The sequence below is a fragment of the Varroa destructor genome, unplaced genomic scaffold, assembly GCF_002443255.2.
Source record: "Varroa destructor unplaced genomic scaffold, Vdes_3.0 BEIS01000001.1, whole genome shotgun sequence".
Classification (NCBI taxonomy): domain Eukaryota; kingdom Metazoa; phylum Arthropoda; class Arachnida; order Mesostigmata; family Varroidae; genus Varroa; species Varroa destructor.
Window position 1 is genome coordinate 69,282,751 of NW_019211454.1, and position 16,378 is coordinate 69,299,128.

Consider the following 16,378-nt stretch of genomic DNA (forward strand, 5'->3'; position numbering starts at 1 on the left):
CACTCCAGCGACTTCATCTTCTTCTAGATCGGCATTTTTATCCCCATGCCGATGGTGGCGTCGTTCGCCGACGCTCTCCGTAAATTCTGGCTGCTCCTGTGAGAGAACGCTTCTCGATGAAAACGATTCCGTTGACTGACTGCATGTACACTTCGGTGGTTGCGAAGCGGCTGGAGCCGCACAGCTGCGAATCGTACGGGAAGCGTTCGTTCATTGCGTTGAAGGGCTGCCGCTGTCAGTACTACTCCAGCTTCCTCCTGCTTCGTATCTATGTGACTCCACAAAGAAGTATACATACATTCACACTCACTTACCCACAAGTATACAGAACTGAGGACTGGCAGCGATGGCATGTCCGCATGGCGGCGCCGCGCTCTGGAATTCGGTTAAAGCCACTAGTAACATCAATACCAGCTGCGCACCTCGACGGCGACCACAGCACCACCAACGACCGGCAGCATCATCATGAGCAGCAACCCACATCGCCCCTGGAACGATGGGCACATTTTTCCATCAAGATCGCATATCCTTTCTCTGCCGTGTCTGGATTTCTCGACAGAGCATTCTTTACCGGAACGCCGTCGCCCAGCGCTAACGGTGAAATCAAGCGCCACTGCAACCTCGCCCTCTCGCTCGTTCTCTTCCACGAAGACACGAGCGCGTATACAAACACGCGCACACACACGCGAGCACCAAGAATCACACCATACAAGAAGCGCTTACAGGTACTTACAAACACCAATAGGATAAGCCGCAGCGCCAGAAGTAACAGCAAAGTCGCCACTGACAGCTCTAGTACCCGCCCAAATTCTCTCTGTTAGCCAGCAGCGCCTGTTCACTAGCGCTGGTGCGTAGATGGCCAGCCGGCCGGCCGGCCGGCCGAGCTGGTCGTAAGATCTGGCTCTCGGCCGACCCGTCTTTTTCTTTCTCACCCAACGCCCTCTCCCCATACCAGCTGGGAACATCTTTTCATCTTCGTCGACTTCGTCTTCTTCTTCTTCTTTCCCCTGAGTATGCATTGAAGTGACGCCCTTTCCCTTCTTGCCCCATTCTGCCATCACCCATCGTCACTCGCGATCGTGAACCCATCGCTATTGTTGGGCTCTGTGTGTGCTTTAAAAGCAACTGTCGCGTGGCTCGAGGCTTCAACTCTTTTTTTCCACCGTGACAGGACTAGCGGTAGGCGCGCATCGAACAAGCGTACAACTCACAGAGACGAACAGCCGCTCTCAGAAATCGAGACTGCGCACAAATCTTCGTTATTCCTTCTGCTTTAAGGTATGGTGCCGCCAACAATTGTCATAAAGCTTATGCTGACAATGACGATGGTGAAACGCCCCCATCTGCCCCGTTCCTCCCACATATGACTTTTTTTCCCTACCGCCTGTAACAGCAACTGCATCCATTCATCTACCTAGTTTTCGAAATCGTGCAAGCTTCACAACATCATATCCCACAGCGACGAGTGCACCCTGAAGTAATAACGCGGCGCACTTCTGTTCAGTGTCATGTGATAGAAACTCTCGTATCGGATACGCTGTGCGTTTGTGCTTACCAGAGTGCGTCTCGTAACGATCTCCAGCACGTGATAAATACGGATATGAGCATAATCAAAATAGTTTTTCTCTGTCCTTCCACGCTGCTCTATCAGTTTTTTTCATCGTCTAACGCTAGACAGAGATAAATTTCTTTCCCTATTTGTCACGTAAACAGCAGAGCATTTTCGTAGACCTGCGTAAGATCACTCATCTTCCTGATTAGAGATCTCCGTTAGATTCGTTGAACATTCGATCTTTCATTGAACGACCACATCTGCAATGACGCAAATGGTTATGTTGATCTTCTAGTTCCCTTAAATACTAATTTGATGTGATTTAAGCTAATCACATCGAACCCAGATGGTTATTTTTTCCTGTCTAACGACGAATTTGCAACTCCGTGATGTGAGATCGTTATCCTTACACAGCTGATTTTTAAGCTATCTCAACTTTTCACCCCAAAAGCAGACCTAGAAGGAACGAAAACAAATCTTACCCTGGGATCTTCGATAGAAAGATGTGCGATCTATGTAGTAACTCTTCAGAGGTACCGGCCGAGTGAACAAAATAGGAACGACGCTACGCCTGTAACAACAAGTGGCTAGCGTAAGCTGGCTTTCATTGTCGAATGGTAATTGGCACCTGTGTACCTTTTTACAAACATTGCGTGTTCCTGTCGACTAACAGCACTTGTATACATATTTGACAACCAACAACTCGCCATCTTTTATGCCAATGGCAGCGAGCAGAATCAAAGTGTGCACTCAAACTGGCGGGTGCCTTACCTATAGGTCCGAATCGATCGGTATGCCTTTCTTTTTCGGTTATTCGTTCTTCCGTTTTTTCTACTAGTCCTTTCTCGGGTGCGAGAAATGCACCCCAAACAAACCGGCGTTGGCGACAAACATCGACAGCGGGGGGTAGGCCCGTCACCTCACTAGATGCTCGTGCGTGTTCTTCTTGCTAGAATATTCAGCTTTCACTTTCTTGCATCGTACGTTTCGTTAAAACCGCGAGCAGATACTGCTGTCCCCTGGTGCAGGTCCAACAAATACTGAGACAGAAAGCGCGAAGCTTTCTAGCTCTTCCGAAGACACTGATTCGAATTATTTCTCTACAACATTTCCACTCCCCGTTGCTGGTCTTTCTTGTGTTGCCTGCTAGAGTGTTTCACCTAACTAGAGTGGTACTGATGAATATAAAGAAACAGCTTTGTTTCCACTTCAGAAATCAGAAAAGTAGGAACGAGTACGCTAGATAGAGAAATATATCGTTAAGTACAACTTATATTCAGAGGATACCATTAATGATGATAATGCTTTGTTCACGATTGGGCATCGCGCCTGCGCGATGTCGTTTAGGTCACGTCATCAACAAATATCGAAATGCGCGCGATCCTTAAGCTTATCGCCTGTGTGGTGATGCTACACTGCGTATTATCAGTGCCTGTTGATACCAAAAAAGAGGACAAATCACTTATCACCGGAAGGGCCTCAATGCTTGGCAGGTAAGAGATGGCACCCAGTACCTATACCAACAGAAATCTTCACCGGTCTACTAGGGCCGGACAGACAATTGACAAATGGGAAACATTTGAACAGTTTCAATTACGACACATGAAACGTATTCGAACTTTTGCTAGTTTACGTGAGACCTCTTATCGTACACATGGATATTTAGCAGTACCGTTACATGTGCCAGTTGGAAACAGGCGTCTATTGATACTCGCATTTTATCACGCGACTAAAAAAGCCCTCTGAAGCTTTTTATTTACAGTAAACAGACTTCTACTAGTTCTTACTTTCTACTTCCTATAATTTTGTTAATACTCGAAAAAACGCCTACTAAATAACTACTATGTGTACATTGGAACAGCTTCAAGGGTCACATTTATCGTTTGAAACCCACTTTTTTTTGTCTCTTAGTTTTATGTAATCCCCAGATATAAGTGACTACGTGCTAAACAATCGCGCTTTCTGCGCTCGTTTTGTGTATCTGCGCAGCGCACAAAGCGTTGAGGAATGGGCGAATTTTCGGATTGTTTTTCTTGCTCCCTTCCTACTATGGCCGTCAGCTAAATAAGGTCATCACTTAAAATGCCTAAAATATGGGTGGCGCTAATATCAGTGATGGCGCGCACTGATGATTTTGCCGACATTGCGAATGGGCTTTAAACTTCGTCTAAAAACGATGAACGCTTTTCGTACCGCCGCCGCCGCCGCCGCCGCCGCCGCTGCGGCTGCGATCATCTCCGTAGCAGAATTTGCCGCTGCGGCCATCCACAACGACGGCTGTAGCCGTAATCAGTTTTCGTAGTAAATCCTCGGTGTTTTCGTTTCGTCTCTCCGCGTCCCGTTCAACCCCCGCCCTCGTTCCGCTCGTTTTTCTCGATGATGATGAAGACAACTACGGCGACTTTCGGTGTCAAAATGTCATTGGCCCGATGCTCCCGATTTCGAGAAGTCACTTCTCGCTTGACTGTAGTGATGATTTTGCGGCCGCTACCGCTGTCGTTGGTTTTCGTTTGTGGTTGTACCGTCCATCCGTCCCGTTCCTTCGCCTCGAAACTAAACGAGCCCCAAAAGGAGAGGACAGTGACAAAAAAGTCGTCATCTCTTCAAGCTTTTGGTGAAGGCAAGCAAGATGGCTGCCGCTGCGAAGCTCTTATTTTGCACATTGTCGCACGGCGCCGATATGGCTTCACCAATTCACAGGCTTAAAGCGTTCGGTATAAATGTGATACACATTTTTAGCTAACACCATGATTATTAAACTTGAAGTAATAATAATACTCGGACTTCAAACTAATTATAATCACTAAAATCAAGCTAAAGCCCTGACAGTCATAGGCTGGTAGAACCTGTCAGACGTCAAAAATCGGCTAGAGGCTGATCCAGTACGTTGATTGAGTCGTTTCCGTTAGGTGACGTGATCGCAAACACGACGACGTTGGTTTTCATAGAACCGTATACGTCGACCTGAAGTTTTTTTCAGCTATGCAACGCGCCTCTATAAAATTGGTACTACCAACAAAAATTACCCTGTCTAGTATATTAGTACGAGTTTCATAAAAATGTTTCTTATTATAAATTCGACTAATCTACGTAAAAAAAAGTGAAGTAGAATTGTCAAAGGAAGATAACGAAGAGCATCCTCGACTGTGCTTTAAGCCGCAATTAGAACTTGTCATACTAGCTCTCATTTGCAAGTTACTGTTTGCTTCTAAAGCGCATGTGCCTGAACTTTCGAAACCTATACAATACCGTTTCGAAAAAAGTTAAACTGCGCTTAAAATTTGTTACACGTTTCAAGTCGTAGTTCCCAAAGTGAACATGTCGACTGTCTAGACTTCGATCATTTCTAGCCCTAGGACTCTCTAACTTACGATCAATAAGTTCACAATTCGCAAGAAAAAAAGTAGGCAGACCTGTGAATAGCGTTGCTCAAGACATGAACGCGTACTCACGCGTGTGCCCATTAAATTGAGAATATGATATAGAGATGCGGTCGTTTGGTGTCACAGAACGAAGAACGCTCCGACTAAATAAATATACCATTCCTTGTAGTGGCACCGAAATCAGCAAACACAGCAGCGGATACAGATCATCGATGATTCAATATATATTGAAATCTTCAAAATGTTTGCCAGCTAGACTCTTCATCTGATTACGTTTCAGTTGAATTATCATCTTCAGAACACTGAAAACATAGCCTTGGCTCGTTTCTTATGCACATCTGATTTCGCGCGGCCAATGTAGCAGTATTTTATTTTCGACTCAGAATTGAAAGCGTCCTTTCAACATTCTATTAATTTCGAAGTTTATTGAAACACAACGGCACAAATAAATGACACTTGCGAACAGATCGATTGGAGATGACTTATACCGTACAGTTAAGCCTGGTAACTTGAACGTTAAGTTGATGCAATTTTTATTTGTAATATAGGTTCGAACCGATTGTAAACTCTGTCGTAGTTCCATTTCTTGTAGCAACCGGCGTTGTGTCACTCGTGCGAATGGTTCCCGGCGTCGTTTCATCTCTGCCTGGTGAGATACGGCACACAAACAATATTTAATATAATCACCATTATAGACCTACGTAAAAGTAAAGTTTTCAATGACGTAACTTTAAATGGTTACCGTCAGCAGTTGCTAGTAATCCCCAATCTGTGTAGATGCGTCGGATTGAGTACGCTTCTTTGCCAGCGTAACTAAGATTATTGTTATGGTCCGCGTCGCGCACCTGGGTCGATGTCCTCTGGAAACACTGTTTTGTTTTGTCTTTTTGTTCATTATCAACCGTGTACGCTTTGTACATCCGTGCATTTTTTCTTCGTTACCACCGGCCTTTTGCGTTGTATCGTAATGTGTGTTTGAAATCTAAGCTTTCATAGATCTCTGAATACGAATTAGCGCTTTGTTAGGACACTTATTCACTGTTAATTTGTTTTAGGAATGTTGGGCTTCGCCAAAAGGACTGGGTACGAGGGTGTTGCAGGTCTTGGAGGAGAGCAGGTACGAGTTGAAGATACTGTTAATGATATAATTGTTAACCTTCGTCTCACTCAAGTTCTTTAACTTTGTTGAATGAAGCCTTGAAAGCGTCCTTAGATCGGGCTTCTAGTACCTATGAATTCCATCATTCATCTCTTGTCTAATTTTGAAGTTTTACCTAACGGGAACTTTTTGGCCAATCGTTGAAAATCGTTAATCCTTAAACGTGATGACGATAAAGGCCAGGGGTCGGCAGTAGCATGCTTGCTCGCCAACGTTTTGTTTAAAACATCATATTAAATATGAACTAAATTAGGTTTTAAATAATGTCTCAAGGTTAGCTGTGGATAAAGATCTAATACTAACTCTTACAATAATTTCAACTGTCTCAAAATGTTTACTATGCTATATATACTATTTAAATCCAAATAGGTGCCGAAGGAGTTTTATGACATAATGACAATGTTGGATAATGCTGCCATTCGCTATGGACAACCCGTGTCAGCTGATCCCACGGCTGCCGCTTCTCACGTAAGTGCTGTTTGTGTTTGTAACGTTTAATGTTTCGATTTACATACACCCTGGACAATAGCTATTGGCTAGTAGAGAACTATACGAGTGGTAAACCCATCTGTGAATCCATATAAAACCCATCGCATATATTTCACGTTATCCTACAACATCATACATAGGGCTGATCTTACTTTTCTGAAAGCGTAACGTTTTTGTATCTCCATTGAAGTTACACGTTCATCGGGTGCAAGAAAAAAAAATAACTTCATTTTGATTGTATCTAAAGTGAAAGCACTGTTGCCAACAATACTTAGTCACGCAATATCCACGCCACTCGTTTGGACTGAAGTGAGAACGGAAATGAGCTGACGCTCGTTCCTAACGTGACTGCTTGGAGAAAAAGGACGACGTCTGTAAATGGCCTGGTAGAACGATGAGTGTCAAGAATGAGCCCTGAGTAGACATTTGCCATCTCTCCCTTTTGTTCCTATGCGTTTCTGTCTACTTATTTCGTGAACTTTTCAATCACTCCACCCCATCTGACAACAAGTTGCAGTTCGTTTCGTTGCTGTAACTTCGTCTTCGTCCAGCTGTCAGATGCTTCGTTAACTTCTCAACGAAAATGTCGACGAGCACGACAGCCATCTTTCTTTCTGTGTAAGCCTGTTGCTACATTCAAGCCGCTTGATTTGCTGTCCCGTATTAACTGTTACTACGTTCTATTCCACCGCATTATCGAAAGGCACCTTCTCGCGCAGATATCATCCCGCTCGCGCAACTATGTTAACTCAGACGGGAAGACAGACAGCTTTCAGTCCCTCGGGCTGACTCCGTGGACTTTTTTAACCGGTAGACTGAGCAAAAAGAAAAACTGATGCGAGCGAGGAAAATGCCGACAAACAGAATAACAACAAGAGCACTAACGACACGAAAACGAGGTTCAACAACGAGTAGTAACGTACTCGTGCATGGACCCAGATCTAGTTGCTGTATGTTGTTAAATCTTTGTTACTGTTGCCTTAGAACGTTTTCTGCTAAGCGAATTTCCCATCATTTGCTTAGGGCGTGGAGCTTCCCCGCTTGCAACTCTCTTACGAAGGAGAGAAGAACACAAAAAATTTCCGTTTAGCGTTTTTGCTCGCTGACCCAGTTTTGCCCATCACAAGAATGGCTAAGGGCCATCATTTTACTGAAGTAGACCCGCCAACAAACCGATGATCAGAGGTGGCAATTTGCTCGTCGTTGTTCGAGAGAAGGGAGGAAAACGACTGAAATACAGTGAATGATGCCGGCATCTATGTACAATTTGAACAACAGGATTGGCTGATTCTGATAGAGAGATGGGGCATGCTGGCAGAGATTTAGCATCTGATGGGTATTGCCTCTCACGAATCGGACGTCGAACATCTACATGTCACGATTGTGCTTCAGATACTTTTTAATTGCATGCCTCATTTTTGTAACAATATAGAAGAAGTCATTACCGAAATGATAGAGCGGAAATTACTTTGGATCCACTATGAATATAAAATCTAATTATACCTTTGTCTCCGCATAAGGATAAGCGGAGTGGTTTTTATCGTCTCTATCACATTTTTCGCTGTAGATTAGATTGCAACGGCCAAGTCAGGTACGAATGATAACGCACTCCTTCAACGAACCGTGCGGTCTTTGGCCAGGAGAAGCTAGAGAATTTGCTTCCGGTCGCATACGCCCAAATAACGTTTCGCAAAGATACAAACACATGCGCAGGCTGACCTTAACGAATTCTGCTATTGTTTTTTTGGATGGCTACATCGATTGCTTAAAATGTCAGTACTTGTCCATTTTTCACGTCTGTTAATGGTTCGAGGTTCTTCTACAATTTTCTATTGGCCAAGAGTCTATTGGCACTAAGCAAGTGAGCGATGTGTCGTTTTCGATTATGATCGCCACCATGACACCGATCATTGTCCGGACAATGACTTAACGGCCAATCGATGTTTTCCTTTAAGCCTCTGGCCACGGATCTCGTCCCCTGTCTCTTTCTGGTCCCATGGCCTGCGTTATTGTTGTTGTCGTTGTTGCTTTTGCTGTAGTGTTACGCAATCTCAAAACTGATGTCGGTTTTTACAAGGAGGAATGCGAGCCCCGATCATCGGCGTGTGTTATCTATGGGTTGTCTGTTGGTGTTAGGAGGCCTTCGGGTAGCGTTTAATGCCGGCAGCTTAATGGCTTTCAAATTGATGTTAAGGATAAGGTTGCTGATGGTATTAACGCTGATGATGGATGTCGACCATCTTCAGATGACTGTTTCGATCTGGGTCAGTGGGTCAGACAGAGGCCACATTCACTTTCTTTGAGTAGCGATTTAGCTTTCTTCTGCCAAATGCTATAAACGTGTCGAATATTGTTGTTCCATGTTACTATTATGCTACATGTGCTCGAGGCCAAGCTCGTCAGTTCCTTAGAAAGGTAAAATGCCGATTGCTGCGAGGGCCCATTGGGGTCGAATTCATGCACCGAGGCATTTAGGATGATGCAGGAACCGTGTCACACAGCTGGAACCCAACTTGCCACGGCACATTTTATTTGTCTTCATTCAACCGCGTTTATACGTTCCGTCATTAATGGATTTAAACAATCATGTATTCTATCGTTACGGCACATTGATACGCTTCGCTATCGAGCCTGGCTAAGGTTAAACTATACAATGTCTAGGCTCGACTAAGGTACAACCATTGGAAGATGACTGAGTGCTAACCTGATCATTAGGCAGACTGTTGGAAGGAAGTTGCCTTTTTCCGTCGTTAGCTCTTTCGGGTCGCCACAGCTATCGCTCGCCATTGACTGACATAACAAAACGTGCATAATTGTTTACATTTCAGATAGAGAAAGAGATAGAGAGAGAGATTTCAGATAGAGAGTATTACTTAGGTATGCGGCAGCACAAAAGTATCTGTATATAGTACAAAAAAATGTCTGTATCGGCTCGTTAGCTGCGTCACATTATACTGACTGCTATTTTTGTATCATATTTAATCGGTTTTAGCTGATTTATTTCTTGCTGACAGGTACTGTAGGGTGTATGAATGAGAACTTCCAGATCAAAGGTAATATGACTTTTTAATCAAGTCAACATAATTTTCTAATCCGCAATATAATTACTGCTGTCGTGAAAGAGGTTCTCGCCCGGCCAAATTTTCGCTGATACCAGACCAGATCAAAAGCAGATATTTGGTTCATGAACAGAATGTGTCCATATTTCATAGCTTCCTTTTCGATTTCCTTCATGACCTTCCGACCTCTCACGCCTCCGGGTCATGCCCATACAATTCTCAGCCAGCTTGTTGGCATGTCCAGCACTCTTATCGACTGTTTGCGGTTCTCGTTTCTACTAGCAGTGCTCATTGTCCTTTTCAGTGTTCCGAGCTATTCACAAACAGTTCGGATCAGTCTGTTGCTTTAGATTTGAATCATGCTGGTTGTCGAAGGGTCTGTAAGCGTCCACGGCCAATTGTCGAAAAATGAATGAGGCGTTAAGAAGGCCAACATACGAAAAGTCGGGCAAACAAATCATCGATGTAGATGAATCGGTATATTCGACTATGCAGTCATTTACAAACCCATTCGGGTGACACGTTCCATGTCCTACACGCGCAGCGGAAACGCACTGGCCATAGACTGCGAGAACGTCAGAGACTACTGAAAAGATTTTTACGAGACGTTACTTCCTTTCAGTATTACAGTGATGTTCGTACGTGGAAACGTAGTAAGCAAGCAAGCATCACCCGTATGTATAAGCTCTAGCTCCCTGTTTTCCTACTCTTGTTTCGTTGGGATAGGCGATTTTTAGCAGAATCATCGGGACTACAAACCATTATTGTGCCCTCCCTGTTCGATGTCTGAAGCAAGCAAGGCATAGCCGATGTTCTTTCTGATTGCTCGCCTGATTTCGCTAATCATCAGACAGGCGCCACGCTAACGACTCGTCTGCGCCCAGCGCCATATTCTCCAACTATAAGGCCACAGATCTAATTGCCGTGAACATCTCTTCGTCCTAACGGAAGCGTTCCTTGACTGGCTCTTTTATTACAATGGACAATTGCAATACTTTTAATTTTTTTCCTATGAATTGAACTGTTTTTAGTGAAGGAGTAACGACGAGGAACACATGATGCTAGAAATACAATTGGCAGTTTGTGAAATGCACGCTAGAAATATGTAGCGGGCGCGAAATTTTGCCAAAAAGCGGCAGTAACGATGTCTCGAACGCTGGTCCCTCTGTCGATTGACTTCGGTTTAGACAAGGGTGGGTAGAAACTTGTCATTTGTTAAAGAGTGTTTGGGCGTGCGTGCTACCTAGGTGTCATAAGATGGCGCGGGTGGGGTTCGCATCACCCAAAATAACTACTCCGTCGTCATGACTGTGTACAGCATTGTGGTACCTTTTCATGTTGTGCTTGCTGTCTCTATGCGAAACCTGACAGATGAACTACGCGTTGCGATACAATGCTTGTTAGACCAAAGGATAAAAAATAAGCGGAGATTTGAGAAGTTTTTGCGACTGCCATCACCAGCACGCATAAAATAAATTAAGAGTAACATTCAAGATGAAGAGCTCAGCAGAACAGTAAATATAAACATAGATAAGATACGGAACAACAGCCAGTGATGATTTTAGCTAAATCAATGCGGGTGCGAATTTATCTAGAATCGCTGAGCGAGCACACTTTGATAGCAGCAGAAAGTACTATAACAGAAGTCATTTCCCAATTTAATGGCCGTAACGAGGATAAAAACGTTATTGTCGTAGCCAAATTGCCAGTAGCAACACAAGCGTCAGCAGATAAACGTTATTGGTTCGTGGCCGACCTTTTCTTCGTGTCAGATTGAAGGCCCGCAAACGAGTGATATTCTTCTCATGAATGTAAAAACAAGCAAATTTTCGTCACTCTGGTCTCTCTCTGCACACATTCATGGTTGGAGAAAGGCCGTATTAGACCGCACCGAATTTTACGCCGCATTACATAATTCTCCGATGACACATAAATTGGGTGTTTTTATTTTTAGCGGCCTATTGTAAAGCTGTTGGTCTGCTGAACTCATCTCCTCTATGGTGTCTTCGTTCAGTAGTTTTCGACCTCGACAGATAGACAGATAGACAGACAGACACAGACTATTGCTTTGAAGGCTCCAAGAACCGCTGTCCAAATGCAACCTGCATTTTCTAGGGAATGCCATTGAGATCTTGTCATAGTCATGTGGAAGTCATCCAAATGCACACGTACCCCACCCGTCTCTTAAAGCCATTATTTAATTCTCGGAACAATAGCTCCCGGAGCACGTTTTATCGAACGTAACCTAAAGGCGCATCTGTTAGGGGCAAAGTTCTAAAGAGTAATTGAGAGCGGATTGGCGGTGCCTTTTGTCAACACATGTTCAGTGGCTTAAGGTCTCGGTTCACCCAAGATAGATTTGCTCTGTTAGTGATTGTGATAAGGAAAAGCACAGTAAAGTGTCACACAGTATTTTGATACCACAGTTTGGTACAGCCGAGAGAACTATTGTTATGGGTATTTATTAGGTATTTATTAGAAAACGATACCATGGTTGAATGGGCGTGCTAACAGTATCCGAACGATGTATCAGTGGCATTTTATTCAACCTAAAAATGTAGAAAAAAGTCCAGCTGTATAAATCCCCTATCACAAACTACAATGTTAACGTCAGTGCCGTAAAAGTTACTAACCAAAGTTTTTTTAGAGAAGTGGGATTGGTTCATGACTTGCGGAATCGAGTAGATAGTAATAACTGATTTTGAAACATATCTACGATGTTTCAAATCAATATTTATAGTTTAGTATATAAAATGGTCTGCATCGGTAGGCAATTGTATGACACCACGTATTTCACAAAAATTTTTAATTTGTTCTTTTTGCAGATATGTATAGATTGTCTTACTGTTTTAATAAAATTTAGAGAAGGAAATGTTTAATAATAAGTGAGCTTTGTCTGCTTCTATTTTTAGTTCTAGTAATTTATATCGCACATACGGCAATAGTACCTGATAAAGGTATTTTCAGTTGTAGGCCGGTCATCTCTCCGCGGGACCCGGTTATGAAGTTAACGTTCTTAATAGAAATTTCGTATTTGTTCGCTGGTTTAAAAATATGACGGATATTTTATTGGCACATTTTTCTGCTTAACGTTATCTACTGTCGGTATGACTCCTGTCTAAAACTGTCTAAAAAAACAAGCGACCAGCCCAATCAAAGTAGAATGATGTCCTTGTGATGCCGACATTTATAAAGAGATGAATATAAACCTACTTTATTTTACAATTTTTCAGCGTCAGCCTGTGACTTCTGTTTCGCAAGCCTACCCCTATCAGGCGTATCAGGCATACTTGGCCCAACAAGCTCAGACACAAGCAAACCAAGCTGCGCAGGCACAGGCGACTGCTGCACAAGCGCAGGCCGCTGCTGCCCAGGTACTATTATTGTTGCTATTATTGTTGTATTTTTCAATGAATAAAGCTTTCTACTTATAAATGTGTTACAACGATTTTCCAGGTTGCACAAGCATCACAGGTCCAGAAGGCTCAAGCGACAGCGCGCCAACACCAGGGTTGAAAATAGAACCACAACAACATCAACGACAATTATGGAACTAGCCCCCCACCCCCACCCCGCCCCGCCCCCGCCAACCCCAACCCCCCAGGAAGGAGCCAAGGTTTTTTTAGGTTCTTCTCAAAATCTTTACATGGACCTTACTTTGGCCTTTGGCAGTCTGCTTCGACGTAAGTGAACGGTCCTCAAGAGATGCCGAAGAATAAGCTTTGCTTTGGCTGACTGCTAAACCGGTTTAGTCGGCCACCTTGATGCTCATATCAAGACTACCTGTACATCCGTTTCTATCGAAAACACTTTAGCTCTTTGTCCCTCAACGATGAGTTTTCTAATCGGTGTTAAGTAGAACGATACAGTTAGACATCTGCTTTCGTTCCGTTCGGATTCTCATTTCTGTTTTTTTTTTAAATTTTTTTTTTTTCGATGTTTTGAAGATTTTTCAATATTCGACAGATCTTCTCGATATATTGTTATCTTCTGTAAATACCGCCATTATAAAAATAGTAATATGTTTAATTTTATGATGTTTGATCCTAATCTTCTAAGCTTATGTGCACATTTACTCTTGTTGGTGACAACTTTTAATGATTCGGTAAAATGGTAACACCCCACAATAATAGCAGCTTACTTGTCACTGCTTGAGTTGATCCTGTCCTAAATGCACCTTCGCATGTACACGTGGTTCCAGCATAGCTTATAGGGGCATTTCTCTATTCTTTTAAATTGCATTTATAGCGTCATCTGTTAATATCGTAACATTGACTTCACTAATATACATTCGCAAGGTAGTTGGCTACCGTCAGAAACACCTTTGATAGTGGGGTGTTTTTGTCCGCTTCTCATTGGCATAGGGATTAGAAATTACCCTAAACATGCGAGAAGTGGATATGTTATCCTTCAAACAAGACACAGATAGACTAGTGATGAAGTGCGTTCTTTCAGTTATCTATTATGGGACAGTAATTCGTCCCATACTATTTATTGGTGCTGAGTGAATTTATCTGGCCATCTCTCCGACCCCCTATACACACAGACACAACGCCCCTGTCCAAGGGTTCTCCTCTAGTCTATTCTATAGTTGTTTCTCATTCTCAATCTTAGTGACCCATCCAGAATTCATCGTGATCTATAATAGTGCCCAAATCAAATGGAACAAAATGTTCCCTTTGCTCTTCCATTCTTCATAGACGGCATCGTCCATATCGACCGCAGTTGGTCGCCGAGTTTTACCTACCCTTAATAGCGCTACACGAGACTTGGATGAACAATGAACATGAATAGGCTGTTATTTTAGTTAGACGATTTATATTGGATAAAGTCAATTAGGACAACTTTCTACGACGGTGATGATATTGTAGCATCGTTGCTACAGGAGCTTTCACGACTTTTGTACGAATGATCGTTGCTATAAGCTGACGATTCCATAGAATCATTGAGATCCTTTCCATCACTATATATTTTCACCAGTCAATGAATAAAACAAACGAGTTGATTGATATTGTTGCTCTCGTCATTGCTTAGTTAAGCGCTAGTATCCGTGGCTGTCAAACAGTGGAAAATCTATACTTTCAGTACTATTTTTTTTTCCTATCCAAGTACGATACGACAATATTACTATAGGAACTAATAAACTTCGAACTTGTGGGTTAATTGGCGCACACCTCAGTTGAGGGCAAAAGATTATGCTGTTTTCTAGTGATACGTACGTAAATCAGCACGATCACATGTCCGTCTCGTATGAGCTAGACTACAGCCTATGAACTGAAAAAACCAACACGAGCCCCTACCGTTAAGCCACGTTAGTCGATGCCGATCACGAGCAATGCAATATACGCTTGGTTGCCGCCGTCTGGGTGATTGAACTCTCTCCTTGCGGCCGTTTTTAGCTGCCTCTTCCAAAGTCACGTCAGCCAGAAACATTCCGACCTTCTCAAGCGAAACTTACAAATATGCTATAAACTACTAGAATACAAGATGCAAAATGAAGCACAAAATACGTTGTATAAAAGCGTTGAATTTTGCCTCTTTTTTCCTATGATTTTTGATTTTCAACATGAATTCGTTTGTGTAGAAAAAAATCAATAATCTTTTGTATTTTTTTCGGCAAATCTCATGATGCCGAAGAAGTGTTTTTTTTTTTTTTTTTTTTTTTTTTTTTATCATTTTTAACATCTCTACCCTAATTCCATTACTGACGGTAGCTTTGAACGGGATGAGGCAAGGCTACACATTTTCCACCTCATCGTTCGTGTATTGGATAACTTTTGAAAACTACATATAATCACGTAGCGAAAAAGTATTTTAAAGTAAAATTACTAAGCTAAACAGGCACCAGTTTGGTCGATGATCTACCACTGCGGCTTCTGTGACAAACGATTGGTCTTCATTGAAACTAAAACAGCGCCACTAGGAAAGTTCTGCAAAAACCGACATACATGATCGTTTGGTGATACGAAATTCAGGCTATAGAGCAAGCACTGCGCAATGAAATCAGAGTTCTCTAATTATTTTCCGGGTAGTTTAAGATGTGGTGGAACAAGAGATGACGCCTTTTCTGTCTACTTTCTGCTCTGTTCGATCTTCTGTTCGTCGTTGCTAGCAGAAGTCTGAATAGATCGTTTTGCCAGACGTCAGCAACTCGCGTTATACATGATTTCTTAGAAGTTCCATCAAACACATAGCGTGAACCTCTTTCGCGTCAATTTAAGCTTTTGCGTAGATTTTGAATGGGTATTTTTTTATTCATCGCTCCCTGATGAGCCGTTTCAGAAATGGCTCAATTCTGTTCAGTGTCTATAGAGTTTGGTGGGTAGAAATGTTTAACGTAGCTCATGCACGGAGTATCATACATTGGGCTCTTCTTATAGCGAGCTTTCCTCAAATGGCTTAAAACTGTTTGATAGTTAATATGTCTTCTACTCAGATGGCTAGTCAACATGTCTGCATCGCTCAATTTCTATCAACTTTTTCCCATAATTGGACGATAATGGGTTTTGACCATACGCAACATGATCTTTTATAAGTCAGAGGATCAATAGTAGAATTGTAAGAACTTTTACGGCAGTTTCACCCACCTTCAAAGTATCTTATCGTAGGACTGAACAGAAGAATTCCATCAAATCTTAGCTTTCAAATGATGTCCTGCGACCGATACGCAATCCGATTATTATCTGAGATACAGTACTTAGTAATCTAGATGGAAAAACGGTTAATACTCTTTTTG

At 42.7% G+C, this 16,378-nt stretch overlaps 1 protein-coding gene across 2 annotated transcripts; it reads left to right on the forward strand.

Annotated features, from left to right (window-relative positions):
* The first annotated feature begins 857 nt into the window (after positions 1–857).
* Positions 858–14,653, forward strand: LOC111252913 (uncharacterized). 2 transcript variants are annotated; one of them, XM_022811578.2, is made up of 7 exons: positions 858–1,278; positions 2,900–3,045; positions 5,484–5,584; positions 5,991–6,052; positions 6,464–6,562; positions 12,876–13,016; positions 13,099–14,653. In XM_022811578.2, exons 2-7 carry the CDS (start codon positions 2,924–2,926, stop codon positions 13,156–13,158), a joined length of 585 nt encoding a protein of 194 aa, XP_022667313.1. In that variant the 5' UTR covers positions 858–1,278; positions 2,900–2,923; the 3' UTR covers positions 13,159–14,653. The 2 variants fall into 2 exon arrangements, with proteins under 2 accessions (XP_022667313.1, XP_022667304.1); XM_022811569.2 differs by lacking the exon at positions 858–1,278 and adding an exon at positions 1,323–2,169.
* Positions 14,654–16,378: the final 1,725 nt, after the last annotated feature.